Source organism: Thalassophryne amazonica, chromosome 11 (genome assembly GCF_902500255.1).
Source record: "Thalassophryne amazonica chromosome 11, fThaAma1.1, whole genome shotgun sequence".
NCBI classification, from domain to species: domain Eukaryota; kingdom Metazoa; phylum Chordata; class Actinopteri; order Batrachoidiformes; family Batrachoididae; genus Thalassophryne; species Thalassophryne amazonica.
Genome location: NC_047113.1, coordinates 16,254,705 through 16,269,503, shown reverse-complemented (window position 1 = coordinate 16,269,503; position 14,799 = coordinate 16,254,705). Strand labels below are relative to the sequence as shown.

The 14,799-nt window shown below is 41.1% G+C and overlaps 1 protein-coding gene across 4 annotated transcripts in view; it reads left to right on the top strand.

The window, feature by feature from the left end:
- Nucleotides 1–14,799, top strand: part of gria1a (glutamate receptor, ionotropic, AMPA 1a) — a 262,134-nt gene that overhangs the window by 103,707 nt on the left and 143,628 nt on the right. For all 4 annotated transcript variants that reach the window (XM_034181029.1, XM_034181028.1, XM_034181031.1 and 1 more), the window contains exons 8-9: nt 4,949–5,155; nt 12,798–13,243. In XM_034181029.1, coding sequence (XP_034036920.1) covers nt 4,949–5,155; nt 12,798–13,243 — 653 coding nt within the window. The remainder of the gene's footprint in view (nt 1–4,948; nt 5,156–12,797; nt 13,244–14,799) is intronic.

The window sequence follows — 14,799 nt, the reverse complement described above, 5'->3', positions numbered from 1 at the left end:
AAACACTAATCACCGGAAGATATTCTTCCATCCCCAAAGGATGTAGTGTCTCAAGAGTATATGGATCTAAAATAACTGTCCGTGACATAATCTCTGATCAGTGTTCCCTTTTCTCAGAAGATAAATTGGGGCTCTATGTCTTGGAACCTAATAGAAGAGATAAGCAGTGAACAGTCACTGGGCTGTGGAGTAATAGACTTTCTCCACCTTATAACGTTTGTATTCATTGATTCTGTGTTTTTAGGAGCATCTTGTTTTACCAATGTGAAGGCGACACGGTATACTTCCCTTCAATCCTTGCTGTTTGGACCTATGCACAGTCCAGCTCTGGTAATCACAAGATCTGGAGTAGAGTCAGGCTGTGTTTAACTGAGCCGTCAGACTGTGCCACCGTCATGGTTTTACACTAAAACCAGGCCATGGGTGGAATTTTAAAGTTTAGTTCTGGTGTGCTCGGAATTGGCTCTCAGGGCGTGCTCACTGGACCTACAGTTGTAAATCATTTAAGTTACTGGAGAAAGGTTTCAGCAAGAAAAGGTAGCGTACAGGAGTTAAGTCTGTAATTTCCAACATTTGCCCCACAGTTCTACTTAAATTGGTCTCTAAGGACTAAAGCATGTGGAATTTTACATTTTTACCACAGGCAAAATTAATCAAGCACTCTCATTTCCATTTTTTATTTATTTATTTTTTTAACTTGTGTAGTTTATGTGTGGTTACATACATGTGTGTGCACAGTATGTCTGGATTATATGCAGTGGGTCTGATTTACACAGATCTCATATAACAATAACTGAATACTCCTGTTATACAGGACATTTTAAAATTTTGCTTGTTGGTTGGTGAACATTTCTGGGTGATTTACTAAAAATAAGTGCACAAATGACAGCAGGTGTTAATACGATGTAGACAGCAGTATATTATACCCCTATTCCACAGAGTGCCGTTCCTTCTCGTTTCATCCCGAGTAGCAAATCGGGGCGTGTTTTGAAGCATCACAGTAAATCCTTGATCCATTTTTTCCATCCATTTTTTTTTTACAGCCATCATTGGCACCAGTTTTGAAATTGGAGTGAAAATTTAAAGCTCTTCAAAAATTTCATCCCGATTTGCCAGATTGGTGTCATTACACGGTCACGTCAGGGTGTTCGTAGTCTTAAGGGCTTCAATCATGTTCAAACATCTTTAAACGGGATAGTCCTAGTGAGTACAGCATCATTCTTGTTGATTGTCCTGCATCAGGGTAAACCTTTGAAGCAAAAGCAGCGTTGATTGCGGTTTTGGCTGAGAACACAGCTGGGTACAGCTTTACTTTAATTTTCAAGTAAGCTGTCAGGTATGCCCTTTATATGCCAGCTAGTTGCCAGTTCTGCACTTTATATGCCAGTCTGATGGGAGGCATTTCATCTCATTTTTGCACTTTCTCTAGATTGTGGGGATTGTAATAGAACGGTGCCCTGTGGAATAGATTACATGTGTTAATGACCATAAGTGCAAAATGAAATTTAAACAGCCTCGAAATGTGCCTCGAAAATAGTTTGTGTCAGGCGAGGCACAAACTAGGTGGACACAAATGCAAAGGCTCTCACTAGCAGACTGGGGTAAGAAAAAAAGGTTTAATATGATAAAACAAGCAGGGATTCTGTACGCGGTTGGTCCAGCAGTGAAGCAAAGGTACAGACAAGCATAAGGCTGAGGCTTGGTCCAACAAACAGGTGGAGGTCAAAAAACATAGCATGGTGGCAATCAGAGGCAAAGACAAAAACATGGTCAAGGACAAAACAAGGTCATATACCAGCAGACTGAGAGCAAGACAAAACAAGACAGGGTGTGAGGGCTGGAAAGTGAATAACATTCAACAATATGGCGAGGGACTGTGACACTGTGAGGGCTTAAATACTAGTGGATTAATCAGGGTGTGAAATGAGGAGCAGGTGTGTAGAAGGTTTTGGAAGGGGCGTGGCTGACAAACACAAAGGCAGGTGCAAGAGAGTGCAGTGAGACAGAAATCAAAGTAAACTGGGTCCAGATAAAAAAGTGACAGAAAAACCAATGGTGAAAAATGTGACATGCTCAACACAAACAATAATTAATGTGAACAAAACAAAAGGGGCTAAACTGGGAAATAAATTGACAAACCTAGCAAGAATGATAAGCAAATGTTAAAGTGTTAAAGGACAGCTCTCCACAATTTCTCTTACACTCACTCAACTGGTAAGCACTGAAAGCCAAGATAGGCATGTCCCAACTTGTCCTTTAACACTCCGAAACGGAGGTGTTCCTTTGTCTCGCTCCATCAGCGAATCCGTCGTGACGTGCGAAGCCTCTGCGCGGCTTTCCATGACAAAATCTCTTGTTAAAAGTGAAATCTGCTCTTGTGATAACCAGAGAAATTGCACACGACGGTCCCGGCTCCACACAGCCATCCGTTTAGAAATGATGTGGTGGTTTCTGCCTCTCGATGGCAGCTCGGAGCGCGGCGTGCCGTGCGCCATTGTGGGCAGTCCTTAAAACTGTAGTAACACTCCTTATTCTCTGTGAAGCCCGTAAAATTTTCACCGAAAGCCAGATACATTTTTCGAATGGTTTCCACCTGCCTGTCTCTAACAGTTTCTGAAAAAATTCTGATGGAAAAAAAGCCCAAATCATTCCGCCATTTCCTCGCAATGAAACAATGATGAGAGGGGTGGAGCAGTGCTCACTCAAAGCCTACCCACAGGCGTGGAAAAACTCATGCATGCGCACGAAGGTTCAAGCTTGGCTGACGTAAAAACATATGAATCAAATCCATATATTTTTTTGCATAAAATAAAAAGGTCGGATTCTTTTCTCACAGACCTCGTACTAGCATAGTTCCACCTTAGAATTGGAATATGATATATAAGATATAGCTTACTGAATTTTCATGTAACATACAGACACAATCATAACCCTCTGACCTTGCTTTTGGGCTTGATACATCACATAGCTTGTGCTAAATTAACCGAATGACATGTCCTCCTCCCAGGGTTTAGTACACTCGGGTAGACACCTCCCAAATTGTGTATTCATTAAGGCAAACATCTTAAAGGGACAGCAAGTGTTATTTTGCCCATTTGAAAGATGTAATCCAGCATTTACTCCCAAAAATTTCCTGTATATTTGTATTGTCAACTTAGTCAGTAGCATGACCCAATCAAAGGGTCACCCCTTTGAGCCTGGTCTGCTTGAGGTTTCTTCCTCAAATCATTAGACAGAGTGTTTCCTTACCACTGACACCTATGTGCTTGCTCTGGGGGTTGATAAGGTTAGACCTTACTTGTGTGAAGCGCCTTGAGACAGCTTTGTTGTGATTTGGTGCTATATAAATGTAATAAATTGAATCATCAGTGCATAATGTTAGTAGATCAAGGTGCTCATTTGTTTGCATTTGATATTGGAGTTAGGACACATTTTTATACAAGCAAACTCTTCATAAATCAGGTTGTATGTGTATTAAAAAAGGCTGCCAGCTGATATTCGTGAAAGTGTTTAAGGCCAATGAGGCAGAGCCCTCGAGGGCCTTCTATATGCTGCAGAATTTCTGAACATGGCATGTGTGGGTTTGGGTTCAAGTGTAACTGAGCATGACTACGTGAGCACACTTACGCATGCCAATGGTTGGGGGTGAAAGCCTTTCTCTTCAGTGTCTCCCGGGGGTCCCATTTCTCTACCAGCGCATAACAGTGATTGCTTTCACCTCAGTCTTAAAGAGCAGGAGAACCTTGATAAGTGTAATGCACAGAGGACTACAGTTGCAGAATTTGCTCACCTCAGCATTGCCTTACCTAAACACTAGTGCATGTAGCAACTTGAGGGAATTGCTGTCCTTCTGGTACCAGTGGACAATTTAGCTCAACTTCACTGAGATTCTATGTGATTTTTTTTTTATTCCTAGAATAAGTCGCCGGAGGCCTCAGGTGTCGTGTCAAGTGTAATTTCTCAGATAACAAGAACAGCAGCTTGGCCCTGGAGCCAAGGTCAGCGGGGCTCCAGCGTCTGCTTTCCCATCTGCAGACATCTCACAAACAAAAACACACACATGCACACGTTACATTTTCTGTATTATTAAGATGTTTTCTCAGCTCTAATAACAGTGTCCATTTTGCTCTGCTTCCTGAAAGCTTCACACTCCTTTCAGTGTCATAATAATCATACTCAAGCACCCTTTGTGTTTGAATTACACACCATAGTACCTCCAAGGAACAAAGCAAACATAATGCTCTTTAATTTCATGTAATTATCTTTTCTTTCTAACCTTTCACTGCAGTATTATATTTTGTGCAAGCCCCCCCCTCCACAAACACACACACACACACACATACGTCAAATGCACCACCTATGAGGAACACGATCGCTGATCAATTGCACTGAAGCTTTAAATAGATTCATATTGCTCCTCACCACCTCTTTAAATTGTAAAATGAACTACATGATAAAGTTTTATTATTGGCTATAATCCTGTCTCTGACATATAGCAATTATATTAACAAACGACCCTGTTGTTAATGAAGTTTGTGGTAGCTACCAACACTCACAAAAGTTTCTCTTGAAAGTACACCCCCACCACCACCACCAGTTTAACTTGTTTCAGAAATCGACTACAAATCTTATTAATTTTGACACCTGTGGTATCCAAAAAGTTCTGAAGGTGCAGTAACAGAGATTACCTACAGGGGCGCTAGATGGCACTATAAAAGATTGTGACTGCCAGAGACAGAGTACAGAAGTAGAGGGCAGATGCAAGTAGAAGCAAGGAAGAAGACCAGTAGGTTGTACAGTGTAATAAAGTCAACCATGTGCAAGTTCAAACCCATCGGCTTCTTGGTAGTAATTCAAACTACATGTTATGTGACACCACAACACCAATTCCGAACTGCAGACTGTGTATAATTTGAGTTTTCTCTTTTGTTTACCCGATGTTTGACAGGAATCTCCATATGTGATGCTGAAGAAGAACCATGACCAACTGGTTGGAAATGAAAAGTATGAGGGCTACATTGTGGAGCTAGCCGCAGAGATAGCCAAACATGTGGGATACCAGTATAAGCTGAAAATTGTGTCTGACGGCAAATATGGAGCCAGAGATCCAGAAACCAAGATGTGGAATGGCATGGTTGGAGAGCTGGTCTATGGGGTGAGTGAACACAGCTTTCAATCAGATATACTGTAGTGGAAGACTTGATTTGTTGTTACTCAAACATGATGTGTATATACATTCTCCAGCCACTTTATTAGATATGCTTTGCTAGTACCGGGTTGGACCTCTTTTGCCTTCAAAACTGCCTTAATTCTTCATGGCATTGATTCATCAAGGTGTTGGAAACAGTCCTCAGAGATGTTGGTCCATATTGATATGATAGCAACATGCAGTTGCCCATTAAACCAATCTGCCCATTCTCCTCTGACATCAACAAGGCCTTTTCATCCACACAATGGATATCTTCTCTTTTTCAGACCATTCTCTGTAAACCCTGGAGATGGTTTGTGCATGTCCCAGTAGATCAGCAGTTTCTAAAATATTCAGACCAGCCTGTTTGGCACCAACGACCATGCCACATTCAGAGTCACTTAAATCCCCTTTCTTCCCCATTCTGATGCTGTGTTTGAACTTCAGCAATTCGTCTTCACCATGCCTAGATGCCTAAATGCATTAAGTTGGTGCCATGTGATTGGCTGATTGGCTTATCCCACCTTAGTTATACATAGACCTGACCTGTAATTCATAGACCTGACTTTCATTCTTGGTTACACAACCTGCCTCTGTCCTTGGTCTTCATCTGCATTGTCCCAGTCCACCCAGCTATAATGAGTACCAGCCGTGCCTGCAGGGGTAATCTATGTTGGGCCATTCAGTTTACCATTCAGCGGTTGTCACAGAATGCTTCATGGTATGAAATCTCCAGAAATCAGGGCTCACTGGTCAGCCCCAGCTTCAGGGGCAGGCCTTACGGTGCCTGGTCCGCCCTCGGAGGCAGTTGCGCCTGCCCTGGATGGACAAGCCTGTCAGTCACCCACCAACCACAAAAAAAAAACAAAAACAAATCACATGCTCCCATTTGTACAAATCTCCAATATAGATGATTTATAATAATGTTGATAAGCACACTGTACTTTATCTGATTTTTACTAAAATAATTGTGAATGCGCAGCCGATCTGCTCTGTCTAAGCCTGAATCCCGTCAGATCTCGGAAGCTAAGCAGTGTGGGACCTGGTTAGTACTTGGATGGGAGACCTCTTTGGAATGCCAGCGGCTGTGTGTGTTTGTCCAGGTAACACTTGAGTTGCATCAGGAAGGGCTTCTGTTGTAAAACTTGTGCTAAATGCCAATGCGAATCTGGCTGTATCCGCTGTGGCAACCCCAAACGAAATGGGAGCATCTGAATGGACAACAACAACTAAAATAATTGTGAATGATTCGAATGGTTCATGAAATGATGTGGGAAAAACGAAAACGGAAAACGGAAATGGTATGTGGAGTGTTGATTATATATGGAAGAGTATTGCATTCACTGGATAAAAGAAAAACCTTATCTCATAATTATGAGAAAAGATCTCACAATTATTAGATCAGGAAAGGTGCCATATTGACCACTGTTTCTCTCAGAACCACATACTATACATCCATGAAGAAAACGTAAGTCTATTACTTCCAATCCCTCATTAAAGACAAGCGGGAGAATTCCCGAGTCATAATCGAAAATCAGTCGATTTGTAACCGCTGACAGTGCGCTGTAATCGAACACAAAGTGTGGATTTTCCTCTACGGTGTTCCTGTATGAATGAAACTCCAGGAGGGGCACAGGGTCCCCAGAATAACATGCGCCCGGCCAGGGGTGAGCCCCTCTGTCATAATCATGCTTCTTCCTGCTCCCTTTCTAAACACATTATATTGACATTGTTCTTGTTGTTTTGCCCTTTTTTGTGATTTGTTTCTTTTTCCATGTTTGTTGTTTGTTTTCTTCTATATTTGTTTTGTTTTTCTTGTTCAAGATTGTCCTTTCTTTCTCAAACTATGTCATAATTGCATTCAATTTTTTAAAATTCAATTTTTTAAATATCCCAGGGGAGAAACCCCCGATTAAATAGGACTTTACATTTCTGGCCAAAAAAAAAAAAAAGGTGCTCCCCTCAGAGCAATGCAAAGCCCCTCTGCAAATTTGTGTCTGGTGCCGGGACTGCCGCTGGTGTCTGTGTACATGACCAGAATAACCATGACCATAATGACCTTAACAACCATTTCCCCATTTATTCTGATTAAGGTGTCTGAAAGCTCCTCTTTCCATTTTTTTCAGTCTGGAATTTGTCTAAAGTACAGTGAGAAAACAGAACATTTGCAGTGATTTTTGCCTTGTCTGTATGGGCTTTGTGCCAGGAAGCCAGCTTTGGTAAGATTGCAAGCTATAAAAATCTAACAAGCTTGCACCTTCAGTTCAGTTGTTTGACTGCTAATAGCCAAACTGTGTAATTACATAAGTGAAAATGAACTGATTTAGTGAGTTTAACACATGGTGAATGAGTTGTGTTTTACAGTTAGACCACATACACAGAAATTAAATAAAAGTGGGTGTGCTTTAAGCAATAATCTGAGGAACTGGATGGTGACAACAAACAATTAGCCTCTCACCCATGGCTGCTGTGATCTCTCACTGTCTCTCTCTCAAAAAAAAAATAAATAAATAATAAAAAGAAAAAAGCATTTCTTTGAGTTGAACACTAGTGTGCATATTGTGTTCACTTAGAGAACATATGATAAAAACACTTTTTATTAACATAATAAAAGGAAACTTGTTTTTCTTCCCTGTTATTTTTGCTGTAATAACTAAGTAATTGAACAGTAATCTTGGGAAGTGAGGACCTAAAATGATAACTGGCCTTGTGATCCAAAGATTGTTAGTCTCCAGACAGAAAAAAATGTGTGTGGGAAGGTGAAGGACTGTACACTCGTTACCACCGCTAAGGTGTCCTTTAGAAAGGTCCTTGGTTCTTAAGTTACTCAGGGTGGTGCAGAGCTGAGCATAGTGCATGACAGCACCCTGACATATGTGTGCAAGTAACTGCTTGTGACTCTTCATCAAATTTATATGCCACCTATTTACGATGTATCAATCATTTCTATCACATTTTTCCATAGTAGATGCTCAAAGCTCTTTACAATGATGTCTCACATTGACTTCCCCAGCCAAGGCTGGCACCCATTTTTACAAATGGGTAGACTAAGACCATGCAGATTAAGTGGCTTGTCAAAGGACACAGACAGGGAGCATAATTTGGATTTGGACATATTGGCAGGCCAGCTCCTTATCCACTAAGGTTCCTGCTCTACAGTACAGTTCATAATTTTAATGATGCCATAATGTCACCTAAAATATCCCAGTTAAAGTAATAAGCTTTTTTGCCCCTATTTAATCAGGCTATTTCATTGTGATACCATCCGTCAGAACAGATTTATCTTTAGTGTAGCAATTATATTTTCAAACCATAACAACAGCACAGGTATCTGATAATGATTGATCTTAAAGAATACATGGGATTTCCATGTTCATCCACTATATTATTTTTTTTAAATGTTTGTCAAAGCAGCTTGTAAGACAAAATACATGTGCATACTGTTAAGAGTATTTTAAGCTGAGCTACTGTATGCATGGTACTGTTTAGACATGCAACACAGTTGTCAGTTGTGTTATCGGTTTAAAAAAACACAAGTGAAGATGCAAAAATGTTGCAGACATAAGAAAGGTGTGATACGCTTATTTGTTGCAGAATTCATCATGCAAAAGAGGTATGTGTGGTCTGTGATTGACATCTAACGTCAGTCATTATAAGTTTCAGAAATTTAAGGTTTCACAGATTTACACCTTTTGTATTGTTGATGTTATTTATTCACGTTGGCAGGATTAATTTGATGCACACATGCTGTCTGTTTAAATAGAAAGCTGTACCCATTTGGCAGTTGCTATGGACGTTAAGATTTAACAAATCAAAGCACCTCCAATAGAAAATGGCTAATCACTGTAGTGCTACAATTTAATTAATATAGGATTAATATCATGTACTGATGCAATCTTCAAGCATGCAGTGATAAATAGCTATAGTGATAGAATAAATACATAAATGAGAAAATGATAATCCTTTACATACTGTGGTTGGTTGAAAATTCATAATAGCATACAGTAGTGTTCAGAATAATAGTAGTGCTATGTGACTAAAAAGATTAATCCAGGTTTTGAGTATATTTCTTATTGTTACATGGGAAACAAGGTACCAGTAGATTCTCACAAATCCAACAAGACCAAGCATTCATGATATGACCGAACAATGTCTTGAACGTCCCATTTTCCTCAGGCTTTCAAAGAGAAAAGCATGTTCAACAGGTGCTGGCTTCATCCTTAAATAGGGGACACCTGATTCACACCTGTTTGTTCCACAAAATTGACGAACTCACTGACTGAATGCCACACTACTATTATTGTGAACACCCCCTTTTCTACTTTTTTTTTACTAATAGCCCAATTTCATAGCCTTAAGAGTGTGCATATCATGAATGCTTGGTCTTGTTGGATTTGTGATAATCTACTGAATCTACGGGTACCTTGTTTCCCATGTAACAATAAGAAATATACTCAAAACCTGGATTAATCTTTTTAGTCACATAGCACTACTATTATTCTGAACACTACTGTATATACACGCATGGGCACATACTTGCATCAAAACACTACCTCAACTCATCAGTGATATGAATACAGGCTTAGAAATAAAATGTGGGTGAACTAATCTAAGTAAAGGATAATTTGTGTGGCTTTTGGTTTCTTGTATTTATTCTGGAGCTGTTGTGAAAGTGTAGGAACACGGACCCACAACAGGGGGCGCAAATGAACGGACAATGGAGAAAGTCAAATAACAAAGCTTTACTGTTGTGAATACGCACAACAAACACAACAGATTACAATTGTGGTTATAACCAATTCCAATGGTGTCGTGTGGGCAGGCTCGACGATAGGAGACGTCTGTCCGAGTCGAACCGGAACCACCCGATTTCCTCCGCCACCGAACCCCGGGAATACTGGAGCCGCCAAGTCCCGAACTCCCAGGTGGCCACTGCCTCCGCTCGTCGGATCCGGTACTGCTGGCGAGGACCAGAAACAGTCAGATGTGGGTGCGGCTGCACCCAGCAACACGTAGGGTGGAAACACCACCTCCACCTCTAATCAACAACACTGTAGTGCAGGAATGCGAGTACTTATCCCAAAATACAGTTTCCTGCTGTTCTTCTCTCTTTCTGTGCAAAGGCAAAAGAATTCAATAGTCAGAAGACAATTCGTTGGGCTGGATACATTACCTCCTTGGTAGAGCGATATCTCGGCAATGAGGTGGAGATGCCGTCCAGCTGATATACCCCTCTGCTGATGGATGTCAGCTGTCTCGGTTGATAGGTGACAGCTGTCACCTTGGCTGCTCCTGTGAGGCGGCAGCGCCCTCTGGTGCCTGGAGCCCGCACTCCAGGCAGGGCGCCCTCTGGTGGTGGTGGGCCAGCAGTACCTCCTCTTCAGCGGCCCACACAACAGGAGCCTCTGAAAATGCATTGAACCCCCATTCTCCTTTTCACAGGTCATGATTTGAAACCTTGTCCATAAATTGGGAAACCTTAAGGGGTCTGAGAGGGCATCCATGATAAACTAGGACTGTTCTGTCATTGTGCCATGGCCTTGTTCTAACTGTAGCGGGATTTTCAAAATGTTTAAATTTTTTTTTTTTTTTTTTCAATTCAAATTCCTTTCCCAAAATTTTCTGTATATTTGTATTGTTAATTGTGTCAATAGCATGGCCCAAGCAGAAGGTCACCCCTTTGAGTCTGGTCTGCTTGAGGTTTCTTCCTCAAATCATCAGATGGAGTTGTTTTTCTTTACCACTGTTGCCTGTTTGCTTGCTCTAGGGGTTGGTAAGGTTAGATCTTACTTGTTTGAAGCACCTTGAGGCAACTTTGTTTTGATTTGGCACAATATAAATGAAAATAAATTGGATCGAGTTGAAATACCTGCATTTCTGTGGAGTCCATGATATTGTTGTGTATACCTTGATTTCACGGGGAGGTTTTGTGGAAGCACCTAGACTGTGCTGCATTTATGTTGTGGATATGCCACGATTGTTTTTTTTGGGGGGGGGGGGGTCAGATCACATGGTACATTCTAAAAAGGAATTGGTTAAAATTAATCAGTTCTCTGTGTTGATATGTGTGTAATCAAGTTCTTGTTCAAAACACCCATTCCAGATTATAAACAATGGACTCAAACTGTATATTTTTAAATGTTGAGATTCAAAAACATCCTTAATTTTGGACTACTAGAAATGCAACTCATTTTTGTTCATGTTTTAATTAAAATGTAAGAAAATAAGGAATGCATCATAAAACAGACATAACTGGAAAATAATTAACAAATGTACAAATGAAGCAAGGTTTTCTAAAACGATAGTGTATTATGCTTTTGAATTTCGTTAGAAATTTAATCTACTCAGGTCAGTTTACACATAAGACCTGTCTGAACAACACATTAGCTCCACTGAACTCAACCATTTTCATACCAGACTATACCACACATGGGGGTCAGAGTTTCACAGTGTGTGTATTCCATATGTACTTCTTGTAATGGATGCATGTTTTTCTGTCCATCTTGGGTCCACACACTTCCCAGACTAGTCCTGGTTGCTGAAGGGCTGGTCCAGAGGCTCTTTCACGCTTCAGAGCTGGCTGATGCTCATCCTCCTCTACAAACTCAGTGTCAGAATTTTCAAAAATGTGATCCTCACATTCTGAAACTTCTTCCTCTGCATCATCATCAAAACCCTCTGTCTCTTCCAATATCAGCTGTAAAACATCCTGAACAGAGAATCGCTTTGCCATCTTGATCAGTTGTGGTATGGAACCATGCTGTCAGAGCTGTTTATAGTGTCAGGTCCCCAAGATTGGGGACAGCAGGTGAAATGTGTGGAAATGTGGGTGCCGTTCCCACATAATGTTGCAACCTTGTGTGGGAACAGTGGGTGCTCACACAAGGACCCATTCACCTGCTTCACTCTGCTCTGCTTTATTCCACTCCACCCACCCACGCACTCCCTCACAGCCCCACAGAGAGCAGAAAGGGATAATTAGGGTGCACAGGACAGGGACAGGGACAGGATAGGACAGGAGACCCTGTATGTAATATAAATGTGAAGGGGGGTATACAGGGGAGTGTCACTGAAAATTTTCTGATGAAAGTTTTTTGATTTATGTTCCTCACAGAAAATGAGCCAAGGCCAATGAAGCTTAGTTTGAATAAATAATTATTTGTATCATTTTTCTTAAGCTAAAAACTGACCCAAAGACCTTATAAGGGGTATACATATATATTGCATTACCTCTTCACTCTTCACGCTGGATCATATTCATGGGCAACTGTGTGGTCTATAAGCCTGACACTTTGTCAGGCTTATAGACTATGATCTCCCAAGTTGCATTTCTGTGAAAGCGATAACAGGGTTTTAAATTTCTACAATTCTACAATCTACCTTTATTTTAGCACCCTTCTTAATTACCATGGCTCTAGCAATACATTTTGAGTTTAACAAGCAGTATAAGAATGATTCTACCATCATCTCAGCTTTAAGATGCTTTTGGGAACCCGTTCTATATAATCTTTAAGCTTTCTGTCAACACATGCATGTACTTCTGTTTGACATGCCACTAACGCTAACGCCGTTCCCCAGTTTACATGCTTTCTCTGTGTTTTTCCCTCAGAAAGCTGATGTTGCTGTTGCTCCTCTCACCATCACTCTTGTCCGTGAAGAAGTAATCGACTTCTCCAAGCCCTTCATGTCTCTTGGTATCTCCATCATGATCAAGAAACCCACCAAATCTAAACCGGGCGTGTTTTCATTCCTGGACCCACTGGCTTATGAGATCTGGATGTGCATCGTGTTTGCCTACATTGGCGTTAGTGTTGTTCTGTTCCTTGTCAGTCGATTCAGCCCATACGAGTGGCACTCAGAGGACTACGAGGAAGGAGGTGAACCACAGACTCCCACTCAGGCTTCAGCCTCCAATGGTGTGCAGCAGAGCCAAACGACTGCCCAGCAGAACACCAATCAGCAGAGCCCAGAGCAAACCAATGAGTTTGGAATCTTCAATTCACTCTGGTTCTCGCTGGGTGCCTTTATGCAGCAGGGTTGCGACATCTCACCACGGTAAGGAAGTGAGGAATACATTGCTTCCACAGTACTTTGAGATGCTGCTTTTTTAGGCACTTAACACATCTTTGCATATTTCTATCTGGAGACACAGACTCACTGTGCTAAACATGTTTGATTTTGTGCAGTGAGATTTTCTTATGTGCCAGTCACTTGCACTTGAATAGCAAACATAGAAGTTTGATGAAGACCAGCTGATGGAGTTTATGATTTGGTTATGTTGCAGTTTATGGTTTTTCTAATTCTGGCATTTCCTCTGTTTTTGCATATTTTGTGATATTTAAATTGTCTGAGATGTTCATACAAAACTTCCCAAAGACAAATATAACCCAATGTGTTTGAGGGAAAAAAATAAACTGCCAGTTGCTGCAGAATTGTAATAGCTGGTAGCAGCCACAATAACAACCAGTGCACCCAAAGCTCATGCCTGATCCCATCATACCTCAGAAATTAAGCAGAATATGTCCTAATTAGTGTACTATCTCACTGGGGTGCAACTGTTAGAGAGTAGTTGGAGACGCAAATTTGCATCAAAACACATGAATGTGTAAAACATTTTCGGTTGATAGCTTATTGAAATGACATGTTTGCGAGCAAAGTGCTCAGGATGGCTGTGTGCTGCTTTTAGACTGCTAAAATATGCTGTTATGTGAAAATAGGCTGTGGAAATACCACATACTGTAGGGATGGAAAAAGCACAGTAAATAATAATAAAATGTAATAAATTAATAATAATAAATGGTTTACGTGGTGGTAATGCACTCAGTTATGACAGATACGTCCAGCAACGTGACACTCATCAGTAAATTCACTCCCCTCTCCTCTAACATTGAAGGAGAAGACACAGATGTTCTTGCTTTTCTCTGTGATAACTATTGCATGCTTCTCTCCAAGTTCAGGCTGAGGCGCATCTCTGAATGACCACCTCTCCACGTACTGGCTGAAATGGTGACCTCTCCATCTGCAAATTGCTGAGGATAAAACAATAAATAATTGAGTTTATTCCCATTGTGATCCTCAGTACAAAAGAAATTAAAAGCATAAGTCCAGATCATGCAGCAGAGGGCTGCTGGACATGCTCAGTCACTTCCAGAAGAACTGTTCCTTTCCGATCATCTTCACTATTATAGCGTGCTTCCACAGCAGCTTCTGCATGTCTCCCATGAGGAATGTGAGATCTTCATTGTTTTCTCCAATCACTCACAATGTAGTTTCACCCATCAACCCCTCATAAACGTCTCTCATAATTCTTGCACATTATGTATTGTTCAGAGGGCCTCACAATACTCACAACAGCTCTGTGGGTATTTGATGAGGACCTATGTCACCTCACCAACTTTGAACTGTTGAAAATGCAGGCGACGCCCTGTGACTCACACGAGGGTATAGCAACACCCAGCGAATGCTGCACGAATTCTTGTGAATACACTCATAAATGCCATCACAGCATTTGTGCACTGGAACAGTCTGCGAACATCATCCGTGAGGAAATTTGCACAGTTTGGCATGAGGTTTTCAGCCATTCACTATCCCGTCACCTCATTCACCAGGCG